Genomic DNA, 22,414 nt, shown 5'->3' on the forward strand with positions numbered 1-22,414 from the left:
AGGTATTGGGTGGCTGAACTTTGAACTTGGCTGTAACTGCCAAGATGCTCTCTACAGCTGCCGAGTCTCCATCCTTCCTCCTACCCCAGCAACTGTACAAGACCACATCTGGCCAACATTTGCTCTATTGATTGATTGATTGATTGATTGATTGAGGCAAGGTCTCAGAGTGTATCCCTGGCTCACCCGGAACTCACTGTCTAGACTAGGTTGGCCAAAAACTCAGAGCTCTTCTGCACTTTCCTCCTAGGCTAGGATTAAAGAGTGGATTACTATGGCCAGCCTCTACCCTCTCTTTTATTTGTGTGCATGTGTGTGTACACGGTAGTTGTGTGTAATCATGTAGAGACCTCAGTGTTATCCCCACCTAGGCCATCCACTTCTTCTGCAATAGGGTCTCTCCTTGGCCTGAAGCTCATCACTTGGGTGAGACTAGCTGTTCAGTGAACCCCCAAGAAGTCTCCACTTCTTCCCCAGTTTGGGATATAAGCACGAGCCACCGCCTCCTCTTTCTAAGTGTGAGTCTCTGGGGATAGAACTCAGGTCGTCACGCTTGCGAGGGAAGTACTTTATTGACTGAACCGGCCCCTCCTGTTGGGGCTTTTTACTTGTCTTTTGCAATGTTGGACATCAAACCCAGGGTCTTATGAATGCTAGGTAAGTGCTTTACCACAGAGCGATATTCCTACCTGGGGTTTCTTATTTTTGCTGGTCTGTTGGATGTTAAGCAGTGTGCACTTTAATGTGCATGGCCTGACTAAGGTAAAGCATGTGTCCTGGGCTCACTGTCCCCTTAGTTCCCTCTGGATAAATGACTTCCATTGCTATCCCCAGCTATCCTATAGTTATTTTTGATGAACGCTATAAAAAGCCCATGGAGTGGGGGCGCATATGCTTTTAACCCTAGTGCTGCAGAGGTAGGGATGGGCAGATCCCACAGGGGCTTACCAGCCAGCCTAATCAATAAATCCCAGTTGGCAGTCTCAGGAAAGGAGATGGCTCAGTGCTAATGGCACTCAGTGCTCTTCCAGAGGTCCTGGGTTCAATTCCCAGCACCCATATAGTGGCTCAGAACCATCCATAACTCCCATTTCAAAGCCCTCTTCTGACCTCTGAGGGCATGAGGCACATACATGCAAGTAAAACATTTATCCACATGAAATTAAGTAAATAATTCTAAGAAAGAGAGACAGAGAAATGACTTTTGAGGAACAAAACCCAAGGTTGACCTCTGATCAAGGTTTACACTGCGTGCATGCACACACACATGCACATACACATACACACACACACACAAGGAGGGAGGGAAGGAGGGAGGGAGGGAAGGAGGGAGGGAGGGAAGGAGGGAGGGAGGGAGGGACAGAAAGTGGTTTGAGCAAAAGGGATTATCTTTTATATCAAGAAACCCTAGAGTAAGTGCAAGGCAAGAAAAAAAGAAAGAAAGAAAGAAAGAAAGAAAGAAAGAAAGAAAAAAGAAAGAGAAAGAAAGAAAGGAAGGAAGAAAAAGAGGCAGGAAGGAGGGTGGGAAAAACCTTAAAGTTGGTTAATCCAGAGACTCAGCTGAGGCACTGGGATGCAGCTTTCACCATCTTTCTTTTCCATGTCCCTTTCCTGAGGGTAAATACCACTCATCTGCTGACACCCTACCGCACCCCCACCCCACACAGTTCCAAGGTCACTGTCTGAACTCCTGGTGTTTCTCACAGGCACCAAGGCAGAGATTCCCAGAGGCAGAAGAAACCAGTTGATCCTTCTCACCCTTGAGTTTCTCCCAGATACACTGCCTCCCACCTCCCTCCCTCCCTCCCTCCCCCAATCAAATAAACTTCCTTTCCTGCTTGGAGACAAAATTCTACACATGTCCATGCCTAAACCAATCATTGGGCAGAGGGGAAAAAAATCTTGGTATGTTTTGACCAATCATAGCTCATGAACGGAGCTAGGGAAGGGTATCTTTCCCCAAAGCCTGACAGCCTGACTCGGTCCAGTATGCTATGATGGAGACAGAAAAATAATGCCATTTAGAATACACTCAAGATGTATTTTTTTTTTTTTAAATAGAGACAGGTTTTTACTGTGTATCTCTAGCTGGCTTCAAACTTACTATGTAGAGCAGGCTAGCCTCGAACTCGGAGATCTGCTATCACTGCCTTCTGAGCTCTGAGATAAAGGTGTGCCCCACCGTGCTAAGCCCTGGGTCTGTTCTTTAAGATTACTCTTAGTGCTGGAGACTGCCTCGGCACATGCTAGGCAAGTATTCTACCACTGAGCTACATCCCTTCTGAGATGGGTCCTCGCTGTCTAGCCCAGGCTGGCTTCCACTTCAGCGTCCAGAGGGCTGATTTCCGGGAGGTCCTTCCACATTCTGAATATTAACCTTTATCCGTTTTATGTGTTCCCAACATTGCCACCCAGGCTGTTGCTTGTCTCCTCACTTTGTTCAAAGCACCATCTTTATAATAGAGGGCTGGGGGGGGGTCAGTAATATAATAAGACTCAGTCTTTTCTGAATCGTGTTCCTTACGTCCCAACTGTTTGCTACTCTCAGCATGACTGCATTTCCTCCTAATTATGTTAAGGTTCTGTTTTTCACTTCCAGATCTCTCCTCCATCTGGAATTAATATTTATGGATGGTGCATAGAGGTTTGCATGTGAAAAGTCGATTGTCCCAACACTTTTTATTGAATAGACTGTTATCCCTCGCTGAGTGCTGTGCCACCCCCTCTCCCCCATCATAAATCAAATCCCCACATACACTTGGCTCCATTTCTGGCCACCCTGTTCTATTGATCTCTTTGTCCGGCCCGGCACCGAGACCACATTGTTTTAATTACTATCACTTTCAAAGAAAGTCTTGGTATCTCTTCAGGGCAGGCCCATTTTCTTCTTCAGAACGGTCTACCGCTGTCTTGGCCTCCGTGCTGTTCTGTTAGCATGAGTCTCACACAGAAGCTTCCGTTGAGATCTTTACTGGGTATGCATGGAATCCATTGATAAAAACGTGGAGGGAATTGTCATTGAGAATGACGGAGATTTCTCAAGCTTAACTGATCCCATGTCTACGTCTCTCCACTTAGTCCTTTTAGAATATAGTATAGTGCTCCATTCATAAGTATCTTGTGAGCTGGGCATAGTGGACCATCATGCCTTTAGTCCCAGCACTCAGGAAGTAGAGAGTTAAGTTTGAGGCTAGCCTGCTCTAGGTAGCGAGTTCTGGGACATCCAGGGCTATGCAAAGAGATCTTGTCTCAAAACAACAGCAGCAGCAGCAGCAGCAGCAGCAGCAGCAGCAGCAGCAGCAGCAACAAAATGTAACATTTTTAATGCAACATTAACAATTGTACATGTACATCTTTTATCTTGATTTTTATCTGTGGGTGCCCTCAGAGGCCAGGAGAGGACATCAGATCCCTTGGGACTGGAGCTGCAGATGATTGGTTGCCACCATAAGGATACTGGCAACCAAACCCAGATCCTCTGCTTTTTTTTTTTTTTTTTTTTCCGGAGCTGGGGGACCAAACCAGGGCCTTTGCACTTGCTAGGCAAGTGCTCTTCCACTGAGCTAAATCCCCAACCCCAGATCCTCTGCTCTTAGCCTCTGGGCCATCCCTCTGTCAGCCAGTCAGTCAGTCAGTCAGTCAGTCTGTCTGTCTGTCTGTCTGTATGCCTGCCCGCTTGTCTGTCTGTCCCTTCCTCTTCCTCTCTTGCAAGCTGGGAGTAGCAGCATTCTCCTAGGCAGTGACAGGCAGCTTCCAGAGGCTTTGCTGGCCGGCTGTGTAGTAGCAGCAGTGAAAACTCTCTGTGTAGCAAGTGTCCTGTTTCAGAACACAAGGTGGTGATAGACAGTGGAAGATACCTGAAGTACACCACTGGCCTCCACAGAGTATGTCAGAAGCAAGCACACTGGCCTCCCACACATACACACACACACACACACACACACACACACACACACACACACACACACACACTGCCAGACAAATCTAGGCTCTCTTAGATTTTTCTTTATAGGTAACTCATCCATAAGATGCCAGTGATAGGGTTGGGGATTTAGCTCAGTGGTAGAGTGCTTGCCTAGCAAACGCAAGGCCCTGGGTTCGGTCCTCAGCTCCGAAAAAAAGAAAAGGAAAAAAACCCCATAAAACCAAAAAAACCTTATATGCGTGTGTGTGTGTGTGTGTGTGTGTGTGTGTGTGTGTGTGTGTGTGTGCGCATGCAGGAGTCCGGGCATGTGTTATGACAGGCTCACCTTGTGCATCCCTGGCTGGCCTGCCACTTGCTTTGTAGACCAGGCTAGCTTCAACCTTACAGGGATCTCCTTGCCCGTGCTAGGATTAAAGATTGAAGGCATGGGTCACCATAACTAGCTAAAATAATATTTCTAATTTATTTATTGTGTGTGTGCACGAGTGTGTGTGTGTGTGTGTGTGTGTGTGTGCACGCACACATGAGCTTGGAGGTCAAAGGACATCTTGCTGGAGTTGGTTTCTTTTTTTTTTTTTTTTTTTTTTTCGGGCTGGGGACCGAACCCAGGCCCTTGGGCTTGCTAGGCAAGTGCTCCCCCCCTGAGCCAAATCCCCAACCCTTGGAGTTGGTTTTCTTGTCCCAGTCCTTCCCCAGTTTTATCGTTGAGGGGTAGCTTTTAAGGCTGACTGTCCTGTAGGTCTCAGATGCTGTTGGTGGGCTGCCCTGGCCCTGCCTACTGCTATGCACTGTCAGTTATAAACAAGTAAAAGACTCCATACGCTCTCCTGAGGTTTACAGTTTACGAGGTTCTTTCCCCTCATTAGCTCATTGGTCTGCCTCTACTTTACAGAACGAATATCTCAGTGGCAATGACAGTGACACCCAGAACAGTCCCTCCCCTTCTCTGCTTCTCCAAGAATAGAACTTTGGCCAAGAACAGTCCGGCACTGTGGTTTTTATTTTCTTGGGTGGTCACTCCTTAGGGGACCTTAAGTTGTACCTATGGGAAGAGGATAGCACTCAGCCAACAGAGTGATTGCCTCATATGCTCAAAGCCCCGAGTGTGAGGTGCAGGCCTAAATCACAGCATTTAACAACACCACCACAGGCAAGCGGAGCAGGAATTCAAGGTCATCCTTAGCTACAGCCAGCCTGGGCTCTATGACACCCCTTTCCAAAAATAAGACAGAACAAAAATTAAACAAGGGGTTCGAGAAGATGTACTAGGTCTTCAGGCTGGTGTCCTCAAAATATCTGTGAGGTTGATGGGAGAACAGGAGATGCCCTTGGATACCGGAGTGCTGACAGATGACAGGTGGGTGAGGAAAGTAATTATTATTTCCAACCACCTACCCCCTACATGGAGTCCTTCTCCCTTTTTTTTTTTTTTTAAAGTACATTCTCTGGATATGGACGACATGCGCGATAGGCTTGCAGCCCTTGAGTGTCCTCCTGTGTCGCTAGACTAACAGCGGGGTCCAGCACGCATGCCCCTTGGTTGTACTTTCCCAGCCTGGAAGTGGGTGCTGCGCAGGCCTCGCTCCTCCCAGCTCTTCACTCGCCATCAGCCCCAACGATGCGCAAGCGCAGAGACGGCTGGAGCCTGTAACCGCGCCCTCTCGTGGCGGACTGACCCAGTTGCATTCTTTGTTGTTGCTCTGGGGGCGGGGAAGAGGAGGGAGAAAGATGTGGGCGGAGTTTGGGAGGCAGAAGCCAGAATCAGATCACAATGATGAGAATGCTGTTCCTTTGTCCCTCACAAAGACGTTTAATATGCGTTTCGGATGCAGATGAAGAAATAGGCTCCTTAGAGCTCAAAAGTGAGACGAGAATAGAGTGAGACTGTAGAGAGATGATGTTTTCATTCACGCATGATGCGTGCATGCATGCATTCATTCATTCATTCATTCAACAAGCATTCTCAGGGGTGGACAGATGGGATAGGAAGCTGGTCGCCAATGAGGAGGGCGATGAGGAAAAAGGCTCTGCTAGCAAATAGTGTCGGGGGCAGGGGGAGGGGAGCAGAGGGGAAGCTCCAACTGAGCTTACTAGGATAAAGCTGAGAGAAGCAGAGACCTGACCCATCCCGACCACATGCTCTGACTGATGAGGACTAAATAAATAAAGAATTAAAAATGGGACACCCTGAACACCAGGAGGGATGCTATTTATGATGGATCGAAGCAATCAAATATGTTTAAACCCTAAAGTAATGATTATATTACTAACAAAAACAAAGATGCTAATTGGTCACTGTTTGCAGGATGCTGGGAAATCAACCCATTATTTTGAAACCAGTATATTTAGATATGAAAAGAATCGAGCATTTACACTCTTTCCTATATGAACGGTGCCACCTGGAAAGCAAAATCATGAGGGCAATTTTTCTGTCTGGCTACATGCCAACTGCTGAAAGAGAGTGGCAGAATTTGAGTATCACCATTTTGCAAGGCAGAACAGCGAAAGCTGTAAAGACTGATTGCACATACTGCGCCTCCAGATAAAGAGTCTATCCCCGTCTAGAAAGTGGACTTGCAGAAGAAAGGACCCAATCTCTAGATCCAGCTATACTCTACAGAAAATAACGGTGTCCAGAGAATTCCATTCGCGGAGGGTGCGAAGGTGACATGGGCATGGTAGAACACTGGAGAGATGCTGTCAGGAAACCCAGAGTGTACAATTGCAGAATTGATCTGGCTCCTTCACAGGAGAGTGGGGAAGAGAAAGGAAGGGAGGGAGGGTAGGATGGAGGGATGCAAGGGATTCAAGGGAGGAAAAGAGATATTTACATCTACCAATCAGTTACAGCATATTTGGTCCTGATTCAAATACATTGCTAAAACAAACAAAACCAAACCAAAAACAAACGCACACATGTACACACACACACACACACACACACACACACACACACACACGCGCGCGCAACCCAATACAAACCTGTGAAGTACGTGTGGGGTGTTGCGATTCACCGTCTGTAGTAATCCCATCACTAAGGAGACCGAGGCAGGAAGGTCCTGAGTATCAGACCAGCCAGAGCTACATAGTTAGACCTCGTCTCAAAGAAGGAAAAAAGAAAGAAAAAACAAAACAAAACTCTGAAATAAGGCAAGTACCAAGGCATGAGCCCAGGTATTTGGGAAACTGAGGCAGAAGACTCCCTTAAACGCAAGAGTCTGAGAGTTAACGTGAGTAGCATAAGGCCCAGTGTCTCAGAGAATAAATAAATAAAGGCGAAATTTACAAGAGAATGGAATTCAAACCCTGGAAGCTTTTGCTAATTTTTTGATAATCTCCGGGGATTATGTTTAAAGAGAAAGAGTCATTATCTTTCAAAGATATGCACTGAGATAACTGACGGGTGAAACGGCCTGGGAGACGGAATCTAGAAAAGATAAGGAAAGATTGGCCAGGAGTTGAGAATTGTTGAAGCTAGGTAACAGATATGTAAGGGCATTTTATTATTCTGTGCATGTTGAAACGTCCCCCCCCCGCCCCCATTTAGTGTAATATAGGTGTGAATGTACGCCAGGTTTAGCAGGGTTTCCCCAGAGCTGGAGTTACGGGTAGTTACGAGCTGCCCCTGTGCATGCTGGGAACTGAACTCAGATCCTCCGGAAGGACAGCCAGTGCTCATCGCCCCACCCTCCCTTTTGAAACAGGGTCAGTATGTTGCTCTAGCTTGCCTTGAACTTGCAGAGAGATCTGCCTGTCTTTGCCTCCTTTGTGCTGGGACTAAAGGAGCGTACCTCCGCACCCAGCCCCACTTTTCTAAAAACAAAACAAAACAAATGGAATAAAATAAAAATTTCCTGAATAAAAAGCTCCATGACTCTGCATGTGACACCTATCCAGTCCCTAAGCCTCAAAGCTCTGAAGTGTTCTGGTGACCTGAGAAGTCTGGAGGCCTCCAGTGGATTCCCGGGACAGTCCCTGGTTCTCCTGAATGGGGGTGCTCTTGGGGAAAACCAGGAGAGAGATGGCTGTAGCTTTTCCACTGAGGGAGGCTGGCCTTTGTGGACCTTGTGTTTTTGTGAGTAGGTAACATTGGGGCACACCCTGCCTTAACACAGCTGAGGGTGCGATCCGAGGGTACCAAAAATAGCAGTAAGGCATCGGGGGAGGGTGTCACACGGGAGGCTCAGGGGCAGGGCAGGGACATCTGCTAACCGTGCACACTGCCCATTCTGTGTCTTCTACTCTTGCTCCGCCTCTCAAACCCCTTCCTCTCTCCTCCACCTCAGAGAAGGCATCAAGGTGATCCAAGCACAAACGCCTGAACCCGAGTGGATGCTGACTCTGGAGATTTTGTGACTCTCCAGGGACACACAGGGTGGTCAGGTGGGAAGAATGAAGGGAAAGGGACAAGGACAGAATGACTTGCCCATTAGTCACCTGAATGCAAGCCCGAACTGAGACATCCTTGCTTGGACATTCAGGGTGTGGGAAGGTAAGAAGCTCTCTTTCAAGCGGGGCCATGCCTGCAAAGACTGTGGAATGCTGGCAAGGGTGGGGCACTGTTTCTTCCTCAGGGTTCAAGGGGAGAGTGTCCTGCTGCCTGTTCTCTGTGGGAGTCCCCGCAAGAGAAGTGTGGATGTGGGAATGAAGGCCAGAGGTGCTGACCATCAAATGCATCACGTAGGAACTCAACAAGGGGCCCTGAGCTATCTGAGCATCCAGTCAGCAGCAGCAGCAGCACGGCTCTGGAGGGAGTTAGAAACGGCCATGCCTTGGTGTTATCAAGTGTAAAACATGGGCTATGGTGATGTCTGCCTCATGGTATTCTGTGGGTATGAAATGGGTCCATGCATATAAATGCATGTGAGCCTTTGGCACAGAGGCGGACAGGTCATTGATCCCTCCCACCATCACACAAGCCCCAGTCAGGCAGGATTTTCTCATCTGTTTGATATAGGTGACTGAACACGTGCTGCTCTCAGTATTTTTATGGGCTCTTTATCGAGGTCATCACAAAACATGAAGCTTATAGTTGTGGAAGCAGAGGCCCAGAGAGGGCTAGTAACGAAAGACCGTGTCTGCAGGAACTGTCAAGTTGGGACTCTAAGCTTTTGGAATTAGCTCCGGCTACAGGAGCTGCTGAGAGCCTCTCTGCTTACCTGTCCCGCTTGGCCAATACCATCTGGGTTCTCTCCAGCCAGGCCTTCACATGGGAGATGTTGGTCTGGGGCTCAGTCTGGGAAACAGATACTTCTGCTCACTGTTAAGGAAATCGTCAACCGGGCTGGAGAGATGGCTCAGGGGTTAAGAGCACTGACTGCTCTTCCAGAGGTCCTGAGTTCAGTTTCCAGCCACCACACGGTGGCTCACAACCATCTGTAATGGGATCCGATGCCCTCTTCTGGTGTGTCTGAAGAGAGCTACAGTGTACTTATATATAATAAATAAATAAATATTAAAAAAGAAAAAAGGAAGTTGTCAACCAGCCCCATACACTTCCTGGTTGCTAGACCCCAGGTCAGGTGCAGGAATTAGAAGGTGATAAGATGAGTGATCAGGGGGTTGGGGATTTAGCTCAGTGGTAGAGCGCTTGCCTAGCAAACACAAGGCCCTGGGTTCGGTCCCCAGCTCCGAAAAAAAGAAAAAGAAAAAAAAAAAGACGAGTGGTCAGAACACCTGTTCCTCACGATGCTCTGAGGCTGGGTTGACACAGGGATAGGAGAAGCGGGGAATCAGCAGTGCCCAGCCAGCCTATGAAGAGGAGATACTGGGGGAGGGGTGGTGGCAGGGGGGGCAGGGAGAGGCTTCAGAGAGGAGGGACACATGTGACCTGCTCAAAGTCTGCCCAAGGGACAAGGCAGGAAGGGCAGGCAGAGAGAACAGCTTGGATGGAGGCCAGGAAATTAAGAGGACACATTAAGCTAGGCGAGAGTCTAGGGACATTGGGGTGTGTGGGGACAGGGAGGTACAATTCTAGTCAAAATGGCCACCAAAATAAATAAATAAATAAATAAATAAATAAATAAATAAATAAATAGGAAGGGCCAGAAAGCCAACTACTGGGAATGAGATGGGAATTCAAGGACAATTTGAGTTGTTGAGATCTTAAAGGGGGTGGGGTGGGGTAGGGGTTCTGGAAAGAGGCTCAGTGGCTAAGAGCACCCACATGGTGGCTCACAGCCACCCGTTACTCAGTTCCAGGGGATTCCCTCTTTTGATCTTCATGGGCACCAGATATTCCTGTCATACCTAAACACACATGTAGGCCACTACTTGTTCACAAAAAATAAAAGTAAACCTTAAAACCTTAAGGGAGGGCCCAAGCAGTCAGATTGGTGGTTGGTTTAGAAAACATACACTGAGTATCTGGAGAGATGGCTCAGTGGTCAAGAGGACTGGCTGCTTTTTTTGAAGTCCTGGGTTATGCCCCAGTATCACATGGAGGCTAAAACAGTCTATTACTGTAGACTCATGTGATCCAGTACCTTCCTCTTTGTGTGCAGACAAAAATGCAGACAAAACACCCAAATGCACATTTTGGGTAAGGGTGGTGATGCACGCCTTTTATCCTAGTGCTAGAGAGCCAGAGGCAGGCAGATTTCTGAGTTCAAGGCTAGCCTGGTCTACAGAGAGAGTTCTAAAATAGCCAGGGCTTCACAGAGAAACTGTCCCCCCCCCCAAAAAAAAAAAAGAGAGAGAAAAGAAAATATATGGACTTGGGTGAAGGCTGGTGGTACTGGGAGCTGTGAGGGTAGAGGTGTCCTAGAGTGCGGGGTGGGTATGACAGAACAAGCCGAGAGGGTTGTGGGCCCTTTAATGAGCTGACTGGGATAATTCTCCTGTATCCAGGGCACATCAGATACCCAATGAGACCCTGTCTCAAAAACCAAAATAAACAAACAAAACAAAACAAAAAAAAAAAACTTAACCACCAAAAACCAAAAAAGCAAAAACAACAAAAAAAACCCTAGGCTGTGAATGGAGCCCAGTTGATGGAGTTCCTGACTAACACATACAGGTTTCTGAGTTCAGTCCTTAGCACTGCATAAAACCGAGCATGGGGCCATACACCTGTAATCTCAGCACTGAGGTGATGAGGCAGGAGGATAAGGAGCTCAAGGTCATCTTCACAACATAGCACTTTGAGGCCAGCCTGGGCTACATAAGACTGTATCTCAAAAAGGGGGTGGAGCAATGGCTCAGTGCTTAAGAGCCCTGGCTGCTCCTCTGGAGGACCAGAGTTCAGCCCCGCCATGGCAGCTCACAACCACCTGTCTGTAACTCCAGTTCTAGGGGGTGGGATGTCCGATTCCCTCTTCTAGCCTTCTGGGGGCAGTGCATTCAGCTGGTGCACAGACATCCATGCAGGCAGCATACAAACACACAAAATAATAAGACAAAAGGAATAAGGGAAGTGCAGAATAATACATCAAATATATAATATTAAAAAAAAAAAAACAACCAGACACCAAATAAAACCCACGGTGGTCAGCAGGAACAACTAGAGGGCACCATGTGTGAGGACAGTGTCCACCCCAGAGTCAGTGCTCACTCTGGGAGTGGAAAGAGGCGGCACTCTGGACAAGGCTGGGCCCAGCTGCTTTGCCACACCTCCTTCCCCTCCCTCCCCCGCTGCCCTTCCAACCCCTGTCCCTGTCACTCACCGGCTAGGCTGGGGCAACTATGATAGCAGCAGCAACTTGGATTCCTCTCTTTGCGGGCAAGTTGGGGATCTTCTTCAGAGGAGGGACAGAATTAGAGTTGGAATCTAGGGGTTATGAGGTAGAAGAGTAGGGGTGTCTCAAAAGAAGGGTTTGGAGTGGGTGAGGTAAGGCCTAGAGGGTTTGGGGGGGCTAACGATAAGCACTGAGGGACCCAGGGCTGGAAGCTGGGTTCTGGGGGATGGGTACTGGAAGCTTTGAGGGCAGAGGTGTCCTGGGATCCTGGGTGGGCATGATGGGACAAGCCAAGAGGGTCATGGGCCCTTTAATGAGCTGGTTGGGACTCTAATTCTGGTACAGCAAGCTAAATTTGGCATTAAGAGGGAAGGCGGAGACAGCCCGGGCAAGTCCACTTTGCTGGACTCCTATTGGCCTAAAGCTCAGACTGTGCTCTGTGTTCTTCTCTGGGAACCGGGGGCCTTAGAATGGCTACCCCTTTTCTGGGGGTCCTCTTTTCCTCCAGCCTCCCAGACATTTGGCGTGGGGCTCTTTCCCAAGTCATATGAGCTCACACAGCATACCTTTCTTAACCAAACACCAGTTCCCTCCCACATGGGCCTAAAATATGGAGTGAAAAGTTGGCTGGGGGGGGGTCCCTTCCATAAATTCAAAGACAACAGAAGTCTGGGTCTTGTCACCCTCTAAACTAAGCAGTCGAGTAGGAATTATATACCCTACCATGCTCAGCAGGCCAGGAGCCCTTGGCTCTCAGAGCATCAGGAACACTGTGGAGAAGAGAGCTCACCTCTGGCCATGACTGAAGCTGTCTGTGTGTTTGGGGCTTATGCGGGTCCCCATAGGTCTCCTGGCAGGGCTGAGGGACAGCAAGGCCCAGCAGACAACTTTACACCCACTTGTGGGTCGTGTGTTTGTGCATCCTTTGGAACACGCCACCTTCCTGCGCCTTCCAGAACACATTGGTGAGAGAGGGGCCAGATGGGCTGGGGTGTGCCCAGGCAGCCGTCTTGTCCTGTTTCCACTTTCCAATTCCCTCTTGTTTCTCCCGTCAGCGGTGCCACCCACTGTCCGACTCACCTACCATGCTCACCTCCAGGGACATCCAGACCTGCCCAGGTGGCTGCACTACACACAGCGCAGCCCCTATAACCCTGGCTTCCTCTATGGCACCCCCACTCCGGAAGATCGTGGGCACCAAGTCATTGAGGTGCCAGCACAGAGGCATCCAGACCCGGAGGGGTGGCCACTGGGGTCTAGGGCTAACCCTGCCAGTGGAATGGGCGTTTATGCATGCTTATTTACATATCATTTGCACACACCCCTTGGGTGCCTTGTCTGCTTCCCCCTAGAACTACTCCTCAGACTTTTCATTCCTCTAGGTCACAGCCTACAATCGTGACAGCTTTGACACCACTAGACAGAGGCTGCTGATGATGATTGGGGACCCCGAAGGTACCTTCTATTTCATTCCTCTACTGGTGACAATCTTTTCCTTTTCTTTTGTTTTTTTTTGAGACAGGGTTTCTCCATGTAGTCCTGGCTGCCTTGGAACTCACTCCTGTAGACCAGGCTGGCCTTGAACTCATAGAGATCTGCCTGCCTTTTTGCCTCCCGAGTGCTGGGATCAAAGGCATGAGCCACCAATGCCCAGCTACTGAGTGTCAATCTGGGAAAGAGAGTGTCAGGAAGTCAAGCCTATTGGAGAGGGGACATCAGGACAGAGGTGGCATTAGTAGCTTTAGGGAAGGAACTCTGGAATGAGGTCTGTTCTCAGGCTGTGTAACTAACCAAGTTGTCCATAGGCTGCAGGGCATAGGCTACAGTGTTGGGGAAGGGAACTTGGGATCTGTGTTGTATAGAGGCTGTTGGGGCAGAGGTGTTGTGGGGACTATGGGGACACTTGGAGGAGGTTTGAAAGCACCTGGAGAACCTAGCACAGGGGCGGTGTAGCTGAGTACCCAGTTGGCTTCCCCAGGTCCCAGGTTACCATACCAAGCTGAATTCCTGGTGCGTAGCCACGATGTGGAGGAGGTCCTGCCCTCCACACCTGCCAACCGCTTCCTCACCGCCTTGGGGGGACTCTGGGAGCCAGGGGAGCTCCAGTTGCTCAACATCACCTCTGCCTTGGACCGAGGAGGCCGAGTCCCTCTTCCTATTGAGGGCCGGAAGGAAGGGTAAGGAAGGGGCAACCCAGGAAGGGTTTGCTGGTTGAGTGGCAACAAATAGCCATCTCCCTGATTTCCTGAGTGCTTCGGAGACCTACCTACATCAGGCTCATCTCCTCGTTTCTTTCACATGACTCTGCACATTCCCTTTGGTCTCCTTGTACTTCCTGAGACCAAGGCCTTGTTTGGTCTGAATTCTACTTACCGATACGTCATGAAAACACGTTGAAAGATCTCTAAGGTTCACAGAGTGGGATGGTCTGCCTTGGTCTCAGGTTTGGGGGACTGTGACCTCTCCTATCAGGCCTTGATGTCTCCCGTGGGCCTCTTACCCTGCCCACCCCAGGTCCTAATCTACCGCCAGGATACCTCCACCCCTGCTCAATGGAGTGATAACCTACCCTCACCTCTACATGCTGACAGTGTCTCCTTTCTGCTCCAGGGTTTACATTAAGGTGGGCTCTGCCACACCCTTTTCCACCTGCCTGAAGATGGTGGCATCACCTGACAGCTATGCCCGTTGTGTCCAGGGACAGCCTCCACTATTGTCCTGCTATGACACCTTGGCACCTCACTTCCGTGTTGACTGGTGCAATGTATCTCTGGTGAGGAGGGATCCTGGCTCTAGCGTTCGGGTTAAGGGTACAGTCTCCATCAAGTCTGCTCCAGCTGTGAATTCTCTAGCCCGGTCTTTTTTTCTCTGATAGCGTCAGTTTGGGCCTCAGTATCAGTCTGTCGTCTCTGTCATGGGTGTGCGTGTGCTCTCTATCTCTGTGTCTGTCTCTGTGTCTCTGTGTCTCTGTGTCTCTCTCTCTCTCTCTCTCTCTCTCTCTCTGTCTCTCTCTCTCTCTCTCTCTCACACACACACACACACACACACACACACACACACACACACACACACACACATTCTATCTCCTGCCACAAGAGGGCGACAAAGCCCACATCTGGACGCTCCAGCTTGGAGTCCCAGAACTTCTCTGCTAAAACTACCAGAAATTCCTAAGCAATGCATCTGTGTGACACCCCTGTCTGCTTCCTGTGGAAGTGCCACCAAACAAGCCAACCTGAGGTAAGAAGCTCATGGTGTGGCACTTGGTGATATTTCAAGAGAGTCTAAGTCCAAGCTGGAAACTGCTGATGTGCCTGCTCCTGGGAACCAGCGGCAAAGCAAGCTGTATCAGGGTCATTGACAACCTACTGAAGGCTGTGTGCTCGACATTGTATCCCCAGCATGTGACATCACTATGATTCACTGCCAAAACAGGCGTGCTATTATATCGATCTGAATTCACAGCTGAGGAAACCATGTTGAGGCAAGTCACCCCAGTGAATCACTAGCCTGAGTCAGAGTTCAGACTCAGGCAGCCCAAACCTAGCACCGGCACTAACCATTGTACTGCCTGCCTCTCCTGGAACTGACTTCTCCTGGCCTCTCATCCAATGTTTGTTCTGTAGTCACATGGGCTAGGGGAGACCGGCAGGAAAAAGGTCTGTGGTTATATGGGGTTTCTAGGTTGGTGGTTGTATGTCTCCTGCGGGGCAGGGTCTCTGTGTCCATTGAGTCCTGGGTCAGCCCTGGACTCTCTTCAGGTGGACAAGTCAGTGCCAGAACCCCTGGATGAGGTGCCTACTCCTGGCGATGGGATCTTGGAGCACGACCCATTCTTCTGCCCGCCCACTGAGGCCACGGGCCGAGACTTCCTAACAGATGCCTTGGTGACCCTCTTGGTGCCCGTGCTGGTGGCTCTGCTGCTCACCCTGTTGCTGGTTTATATTATGTGCTGTCGGCGTGAAGGACGGTGAGTTGTGCTGGACAGGGCGGCAGGTTGACACATCTAAAGGGTCACCGTGGGACTGGGGAAGCCATACTTCTCAGGGAATGGCCTTCTCAACTGTAAGAGGAATGTGGGGCTCCCACTCTAGCTGGGGATCCACTCTTGTCTGTCTTGGAATCAGGAGCGGGTTCTGACTATAAGCACGTGGAATTCCTATATGGGAGCTCTTGGGACATCATGGAGCAAAGCCAGATTGGTACTGACCCCTCCCCCCAACCTCTATTCTTCCCCACAGGCTGAAGAGAGACATGGCCACCTCTGAGTGAGTAGAGCAAATTTGGGGGGCTGGAGAGGGCAGCCCCCATGAATTGTTGATTTGAACCCTTTAGTTTCTATGAGCAGCAAAGATTTCTGAGCCTTGGCCCCAGGTTAGCTGGGGGCTGAGCCCATGTGTTGACCTTGTCCTCCTGTGTTCTGGTCATAGATGAGGCAATTGTGGCACAGGGAAAGGGGACCTGCCTCTGTCCAGAGGAAAGGGCCCGAGAGGCAACAAAGGGCTCCCAGTGTGATTTCTTTTCCTTTTCTCCTCCTCTTCTGCTTCTTTCTCTTTCCTTTCCTTCCTCCCCTCCCTCTTCTTTCTCCCTCTTCCTTCCCCATCCCTCCCTCCTTCCCACCCTCCCTTCCTCCGTCCTGTCTTCGCTTCTATGAGCCAGACGCCTGGCTTACATCCGGGTTCTCCATGAGAGGATGCGGCTTACCAGGCTGATGGCAACGGATGCTTTGAATCCTACCCTATTTTTCCAAGCCCATTTTATTCTGCCTCAGATTCCTCCTACCCTCGACTTCTCCCCCCAACCCCCCAGCCACGTGCCCCTATGCCCTGGTCTAATTTTCCAACCCCCAGAACCCCCAAAGATTCCAGAAGGCAATTGTGAAATAAGCTGGGTTTTATTCCCACTTCGTGACAAGCCTGGCACCCCGCCTGACCTGCCGTATTAATGGCGGCGGCCTTTAGCCACCCTACGAACTCCTTTGAAAAGCCGGTTATTGCTCTTTTTGGAGCCTAGTAGTGATCGGCGTGATCCAGTCCGGCGCTGCCCAGGCTTCTGCCTCCGCTGGCGTCTCTTGGCCTTGCACTTGGACTTGAAGGCCTGCTTCTTGCCCAGGCGGAAGGAGCCCGAGGCACCCTTGCCGGTCACCTGCTTGAGCATGCCTTTCTTGACTAGATTCTGGAGCACACGCTTGAAGCGCCAGGTGTTTTGGGCCATATTGTACCCTGTGATAGACACAGCTTTCTTCAAGGCAGCAAGGGACACACGGCTATGAACCCCCTTATCAGCCACAGTCCTCAGAATCACCTTCGACATGGTAGGCTTCCGCAGGGTTTGGGTGGCGACGTTGGGCCCAATCTTGCTCTCACTCTGGCTTGGGACCTGTGATGTACTGGCATCTTGGTCTCCAGCCATCACAGCATTTGAGTCTGGAGATGGTGACACCAGCGACATATCTCTCTGATTCTCTTCCGGAGATGGCTGTAGAGCACTAGGCGCTAGGATCTCCAGGGTGGCGGCTGGAAAAGTCCACCCGGTTCCTCTCGGTAGTGGGTGGGCTGTGTTCTGCCTTCTGCTTCCCTCAGAGGAGCCTCTAGGGGGTCTGGGCCACACCTCGGCCAGAGAGAGGACCAAGGATGGTCACCCACGATTGGCCTCAGCAGACTTGTGCTGTGGGCTCAGGGGCTGGTGAAGTTATCTCTGTAATGACCTCAAGGGGGCCACTGTGAGGTAGGCAGAATCCTGTGGGGGTCATAGTAACCCCATTGTTCCTTCTTAGGAAGGTCTGAGGTAACAGATAGTGGAGACATCTGATATGTCAGTAGCTAGTTGAGCCCGCATAGGGATTGCCCATACATACATGGAATAGATGTGCATTTCTGAACCAATTCTAGGACATTTGGAATCCAGGGTTTCACACACACTAGACATGTATCTCACCACTGAACTATATCCTGAACCCAAGCCCTCAGTTTTAAATCGACCATTTGATTGCCAACCGTTTCCACCCATAGGATCTTTGTGTTGTGTTCCATCTCTGAGTGGAAAAATAATAATCTTTAGTGTTTATTATTTTGAGGTCAACTTTCTTTTTCTTTTTCTGGAAGAGTGAATTGAGGCAGGGTTTCTCTGTGTAGTCTTGGCTATCCTGGAACTAGCTCTCTAGACCAGGCTGGCTTCAAACTCAATGATCCACCTGCCTTAACCAAGTGCTGGGGTTAAAGGTGTGTGCCTGGCAGACACAGGGTCAAACTGTATAGCCCTGGCTGCCAGGGATTCACTATACAAATGTGCTGGCCTTAAACACCTTTCTCTGCCTCTCTCTCTGCCTTTCAAGTGCTGGGATGAAAGGTATGTGCCATGTGTCTGGCTACATTTACTTATGTTTTGAGTAGTGTGCTGGCCTTAATATACATCTGAAAATAACTTCTGGTTCTGCTACCTTCTTCCTGAGTGCTAGAAATTACAGGTATCCCTGACCCAGCTTCCATGGTGCTGGGGGTTGAATGCAGGGCTTCCTGCCTGCTAGGCATGTACCTTACCAGCTGAATTCTTCCAATACATTTTAAACACAAGAATTATAATTTTTAACAGAAAATACACTTTCCTTAGTAAAACACAATTCCTTGGTTTATGTAAATCCATCAGTCTTCCACACGAAACTGTCAAGAATTCCGTATTAAACCAGGTATGGTGGTCCGTGCCTGTAATCCCAGCATAGAGCTGGAGGCAGGAGGATTTCCACCTTAGCCTTCATCGGAGCTCATGCTTCCAGGAGAGCCTGTCTCAAAAACAAAAGGAAAAACAAAAGATTTTGGGTTTATTTAGTTTTTTATGTTTTGAGACAGGGCTTTTCCATGTTGCTATGGCTGTCTTAGAACTAGCTTTGTAGACCAGGCTGGCTTCGAATCCACAGAGAACTACCTGCCTCTGTCTCCTGAGTGCTGGGATTAAAGGCGTGGGCTACCACTGCCCGGCTGGGTTTTATTGTCTTCTATTTGTTTTTTACTTTATAGCTCTTTCCCATGGAGAGCAATAATTTTATCATGTATTTTTACTAGGGGGATTACATATATATATATATACATATATATATATAATGTATATGTGTATACACACACACACACACACACACACACACACACACATATATATCTATATCCAGGTTTGATGGATTGTATCACTGGTACTATGATTCCTCTCTTACGACCATTTCTAGTCTTCCTGCTACAGTCTGCAGTTCTGATGTCAGGAAGAATTTCTTTTTTTTTTTTCTTCTGCTTGGAACAGAATACCTTTTGCCCTTGTAGTCCATCAGCCTTTGTGGGCCTGAGTTTTGTGCTGATTTAGTTCTGCCAGATGCAGTTATTTTAATGTAGGTCAATGTCTGTCACTTTTCCAATTGGCCACAGAAGTGATTTTACTGCCTGGCTGTCACCTGTGTCAGATCAGACTGGTCACAAAGTGCTCCAGGCCCCAGTGGCATTGTGTCTGTGTGCCGGGGGCAGATTGTTAGTGGTGTAGATGGTATGAGAGACCAATGACCACAAGTGTGTGCATGTGTGTCTATGAGTGTGTGCTCGCATGCAGCAGTGGCTGCCTGTCCTTCTGTCTGCCTCAGTATTTACACAGAGCCCCCGGGTAGGCTCCAGGGAGTTTGTTTGATGTGCACTGCCTTGCTCTTCTTGGGAGACTTTTTCCCACCTGTGCATTCCCAGGGTGAAGAGACCCTTATGTAGGGTTGGGGGTGGGAGGGACTTGGTGAAGGCCTTCCCTGGGATGAGGGATGAGGGATGAGGGATGAGGGGGGAGGGGGGAGGGATGAGGGGTGAGGGGTGAGGGATGAGGGGTGAGGGGTGAGGGGTGAGGGATGAGGGATGAGGGATGAGGACGAGGGACCTGCCTCGCTGGCTCTTCTTATCCCCCACAGACTTCTTGCTCTCATCCCTCCACAGGCTCTCTCTCCTCACCTAGGGATGGAAAATCGTGTTTTGGACAATTCGGTTTGTCGCATTCCACATTTAGGAGTTTATTTCACTCTCCGCTGGCCTTAGACAGTGACCTCATTTCTTTTCCCCGGCCAGCAGGCGCTCAGTCCTGCTTCCAAGGGGAGTGAGGCCTGTTCTCCATAAGGTCTGCCTGTCTTTCCATGGTCAACCTCTCAGGCTTTTAGCTGGTGTCCACTGACTAGGACGTGCACTTCTGGTAGGGATCCTTCTATCTTCTTCATAACTGAATGACAAAAGGGAGGCATTCTTCAGCCTGCCTGTAGCTTGGGTTTCTGTAAGAAAACTCAATTCTATTTTTTTTTAAATCTGTTTTTAAGATGGCTTCACTGTGCAGCCCAAGCTGGCCTCAAACTCAAGCTTTTCCTGCCTCAACCTCCCAAGCCCTGTGCCACCATGCCTAGCAGAAAACTTACTGTTTACAAAGAAAAGTCTCAGTTCTGAGTTGAAGATCAGGAGTTTGGGGAAATGTTACCAGATGAAGCCTGAAGTAAGGCGGGTTTGTGAGAATGAGAAAGTTGAAGACAACCTCCCCGGAGGTCAAACTCACTGCTGGGCTTGCTGTAGTAAAATATGGCTTCCTATAATAATAGCCCAGAGAGGTTAAACAGTTTACCAAATGTCACAAAGCAGTAAGCGGCAGAAGCCTAGTGATAAGAAAACAAAACAAAACAAACAAACAAACAAAAACAAAGTAAGCCCTGATGCTCCACTCCTGTGCTCACTTGACTTCATTGTACAGCCCAAGCTGGCCCTGAACTCAAACTCAGACACATGACAAGTTGCTCTGGGACAACAGAAAGCAAGAACCTAGGGCTGTCACATAGGATTAAAGCTAGACCTGAAGCTGGGGTTCAAGAAGGGCCTTCTGATGGCCCTGCCGAGGGTTGCCGAGGGTGGGGTTGACACAGCTCAAGGAACTGTCGTCCAAACACAGACAGGGCAGCAAGAGGGAGTAAGGCAGCTGTGTCAGGTACCAAGGAGCAGAGATCAGGTTCAAGAAGCCCGGTTAATGAGATCTGGAGCTTGGTGGGCCACAGGGAAGGTGTCCCAGAAAGGTCAAAAGTTAGGACAAAAGAGGAGGCAAGGGAATGAATGGGCCAGCTGGATATAAGATGGGAGGAAAGGAGAGAGTTAGCTTTGATGCTTGATACTGAGGGAGGCAGTGAAGAGGTAGAAGGGACTGAGAAGACCATGGGAATATAAAAACATTACCTGGCTGGGGATACAGCCGGTTGGGAGGGTACTTGTATGTGTGAAACTCTGGAGTTGACCCTCCAATGTCACGTGAACTGAGCATGTGGCACACCCCTATAATGCAGCAGTTGGGAGATGGAAGTAGGAGGATCAGGAGTTCAAGGTCATCCCCAGCCGATATGGAGTTTGAGGCCTGGGCCCTCTAAGTTTTAAACGAACCCAACCAGAACACTGGACTATAAAGCCCAGCTAGTACTGGCGTCTACCAATATAAACTCTGCGTGGTTATCTGCTCCCGCCTTGGCATCTCGTGAGTTACCTACACTGGCCGCTCTTCCAATGGGGCACTTGGTAGGATATGGGTATTATTATCCCCACTTCACAGTTAGAAGAAATGGAGGCAGAAAGATGTTAAGCCAAGAACATATGGCTTTAAATCAAGGCTGTCTCTACGCGGAGCCTTGTTTCAATCCCCGAGCTCAAGCAGGTACCTGTGTTTGAGCAGACAGCGGGGTGGCTCTGAGGCAGTGCCAGGCTAGCTCCTAGAGGCTGATTCCAAGAGCTGATGATCTTATTCTGCTGTGTCTCCAGCATCCAGATGTTTCACCACTGCTCCATCCATGGGAATACAGAAGAGCTTCGGCAGATGGCAGCCAGCCGTGAGGTGCCCCGGCCTCTATCCACCTTGCCCATGTTCAACGTGCGTACAGGAGAGCGGTTACCTCCCCGAGTAGACAGCGCACAGATGCCCCTCATCCTGGACCAGCACTGAGAGCCCTGCCAGGTGGGTAGTGCCACCCTCCAACCAATAAGGGAGCCTTCATCTCAAGGGCGGGGCACATGGTAGGATACGGGAGATCACACCCACCTGCCTGCCCCCATGCATGGGTGCTCAATAGTGCTGGAATTGTGCCCCACAACTGCCAAACAGTCAGGACCAGAGGGTCAGGATAACGGAGACTGGTACCTTCAGCCCTCCCCTCTATCCTTTCCAGGCCCTTGTAGCTCCAGTTGCACCACTCAGAGCTGCTGACCTGTGAACACAGCTACGACTGATTCCAGCTCCTAGCCCACTTGGACCTCTGGCTCCAAACAGGCAGACGGATGGTAGTAGGGAGGGGCGTGGGTGCTTGGAGTCAGCACCCAAGAATAAAAATTACCTGCTACTCTGTGTATTGCTCCTACTGCGTCTGTCTCTGCCTCTGTTTCCCTTTTTCTGACAATCCCCAGAGGATGCCAACTTGCCCTTTGGACTCTTCCAATGTTGCTGTACTCAGCTCACTGGATCTGGTCATGGTGTTTGACTGGTTCATTGGTTACACTTTCTAGACCAGGAAACTGAAGTCTATGGAGAGAGAGGAAGTGAGCAAGCCCTGTGGAGATGAGGACTTTGAGAAGTAGAGGACCAAGGTCCTTACCTAGAGCTCTGGTAGACACCTGCCACAGTTCCCTGCAGGAACTTCTATTGCACGCTGTGTTTGGTGAAAGGCTGATCTTAGTAGGGAGCTGTTGGGAGGTGGCCCTGGCCAGCTAGCGTAGGTGGCAGAGGTCTGCCATTCTAGAATGTTCCCTGAGCTAAGTGTTGCCACAGTGTGGCTTCTCCCCATTGAGCT

General features: G+C 49.6%; 2 protein-coding genes across 2 annotated transcripts; one reads left to right on the plus strand and one right to left on the minus strand.

Moving 5' to 3' along the window:
• The first annotated feature begins 12,430 nt into the window (after positions 1-12,430).
• On the plus strand, positions 12,431-21,972 carry Sgca (sarcoglycan alpha). The gene is made up of 9 exons (XM_032914187.1): positions 12,431-12,566; positions 12,657-12,811; positions 12,984-13,056; positions 13,580-13,778; positions 14,212-14,374; positions 15,363-15,571; positions 15,843-15,869; positions 21,393-21,585; positions 21,807-21,972. Exons 1-8 carry the CDS (start codon positions 12,431-12,433, stop codon positions 21,571-21,573), a joined length of 1,143 nt encoding a protein of 380 aa, XP_032770078.1. The 3' UTR covers positions 21,574-21,585; positions 21,807-21,972.
• On the minus strand, positions 16,477-17,267 carry LOC116910032 (spermatid-specific linker histone H1-like protein). Its single transcript, XM_032913818.1, has one exon. It carries the CDS (start codon positions 17,050-17,052, stop codon positions 16,543-16,545), a length of 510 nt encoding a protein of 169 aa, XP_032769709.1. The 5' UTR covers positions 17,053-17,267; the 3' UTR covers positions 16,477-16,542.
• Positions 21,973-22,414: the final 442 nt, after the last annotated feature.

Source organism: Rattus rattus, chromosome 9 (genome assembly GCF_011064425.1).
Source record: "Rattus rattus isolate New Zealand chromosome 9, Rrattus_CSIRO_v1, whole genome shotgun sequence".
Lineage (NCBI taxonomy): Eukaryota > Metazoa > Chordata > Mammalia > Rodentia > Muridae > Rattus > Rattus rattus.

What these genes read in the sequence shown, in the direction of transcription:
- LOC116910032 (XM_032913818.1), bottom strand. Translation starts at nt 17,052, where the DNA reads ATGTCGCTGGTGTCACCATCTCCAGACTCAAATGCTGTGATGGCTGGA.
- Sgca (XM_032914187.1), top strand. Translation starts at nt 12,431, where the DNA reads ATGCGGGTCCCCATAGGTCTCCTGGCAGGGCTGAGGGACAGCAAGGCC. An exon ending in ACTGGTGCAATGTATCTCTG is followed by an intron (nt 14,375 to 15,362) that starts GTGAGGAGGGAT and finishes GACTCTCTTCAG; the next exon opens with GTGGACAAGTCAGTGCCAGA. An exon ending in AGAGACATGGCCACCTCTGA is followed by an intron (nt 15,870 to 21,392) that starts GTGAGTAGAGCA and finishes CTGTGTCTCCAG; the next exon opens with CATCCAGATGTTTCACCACT.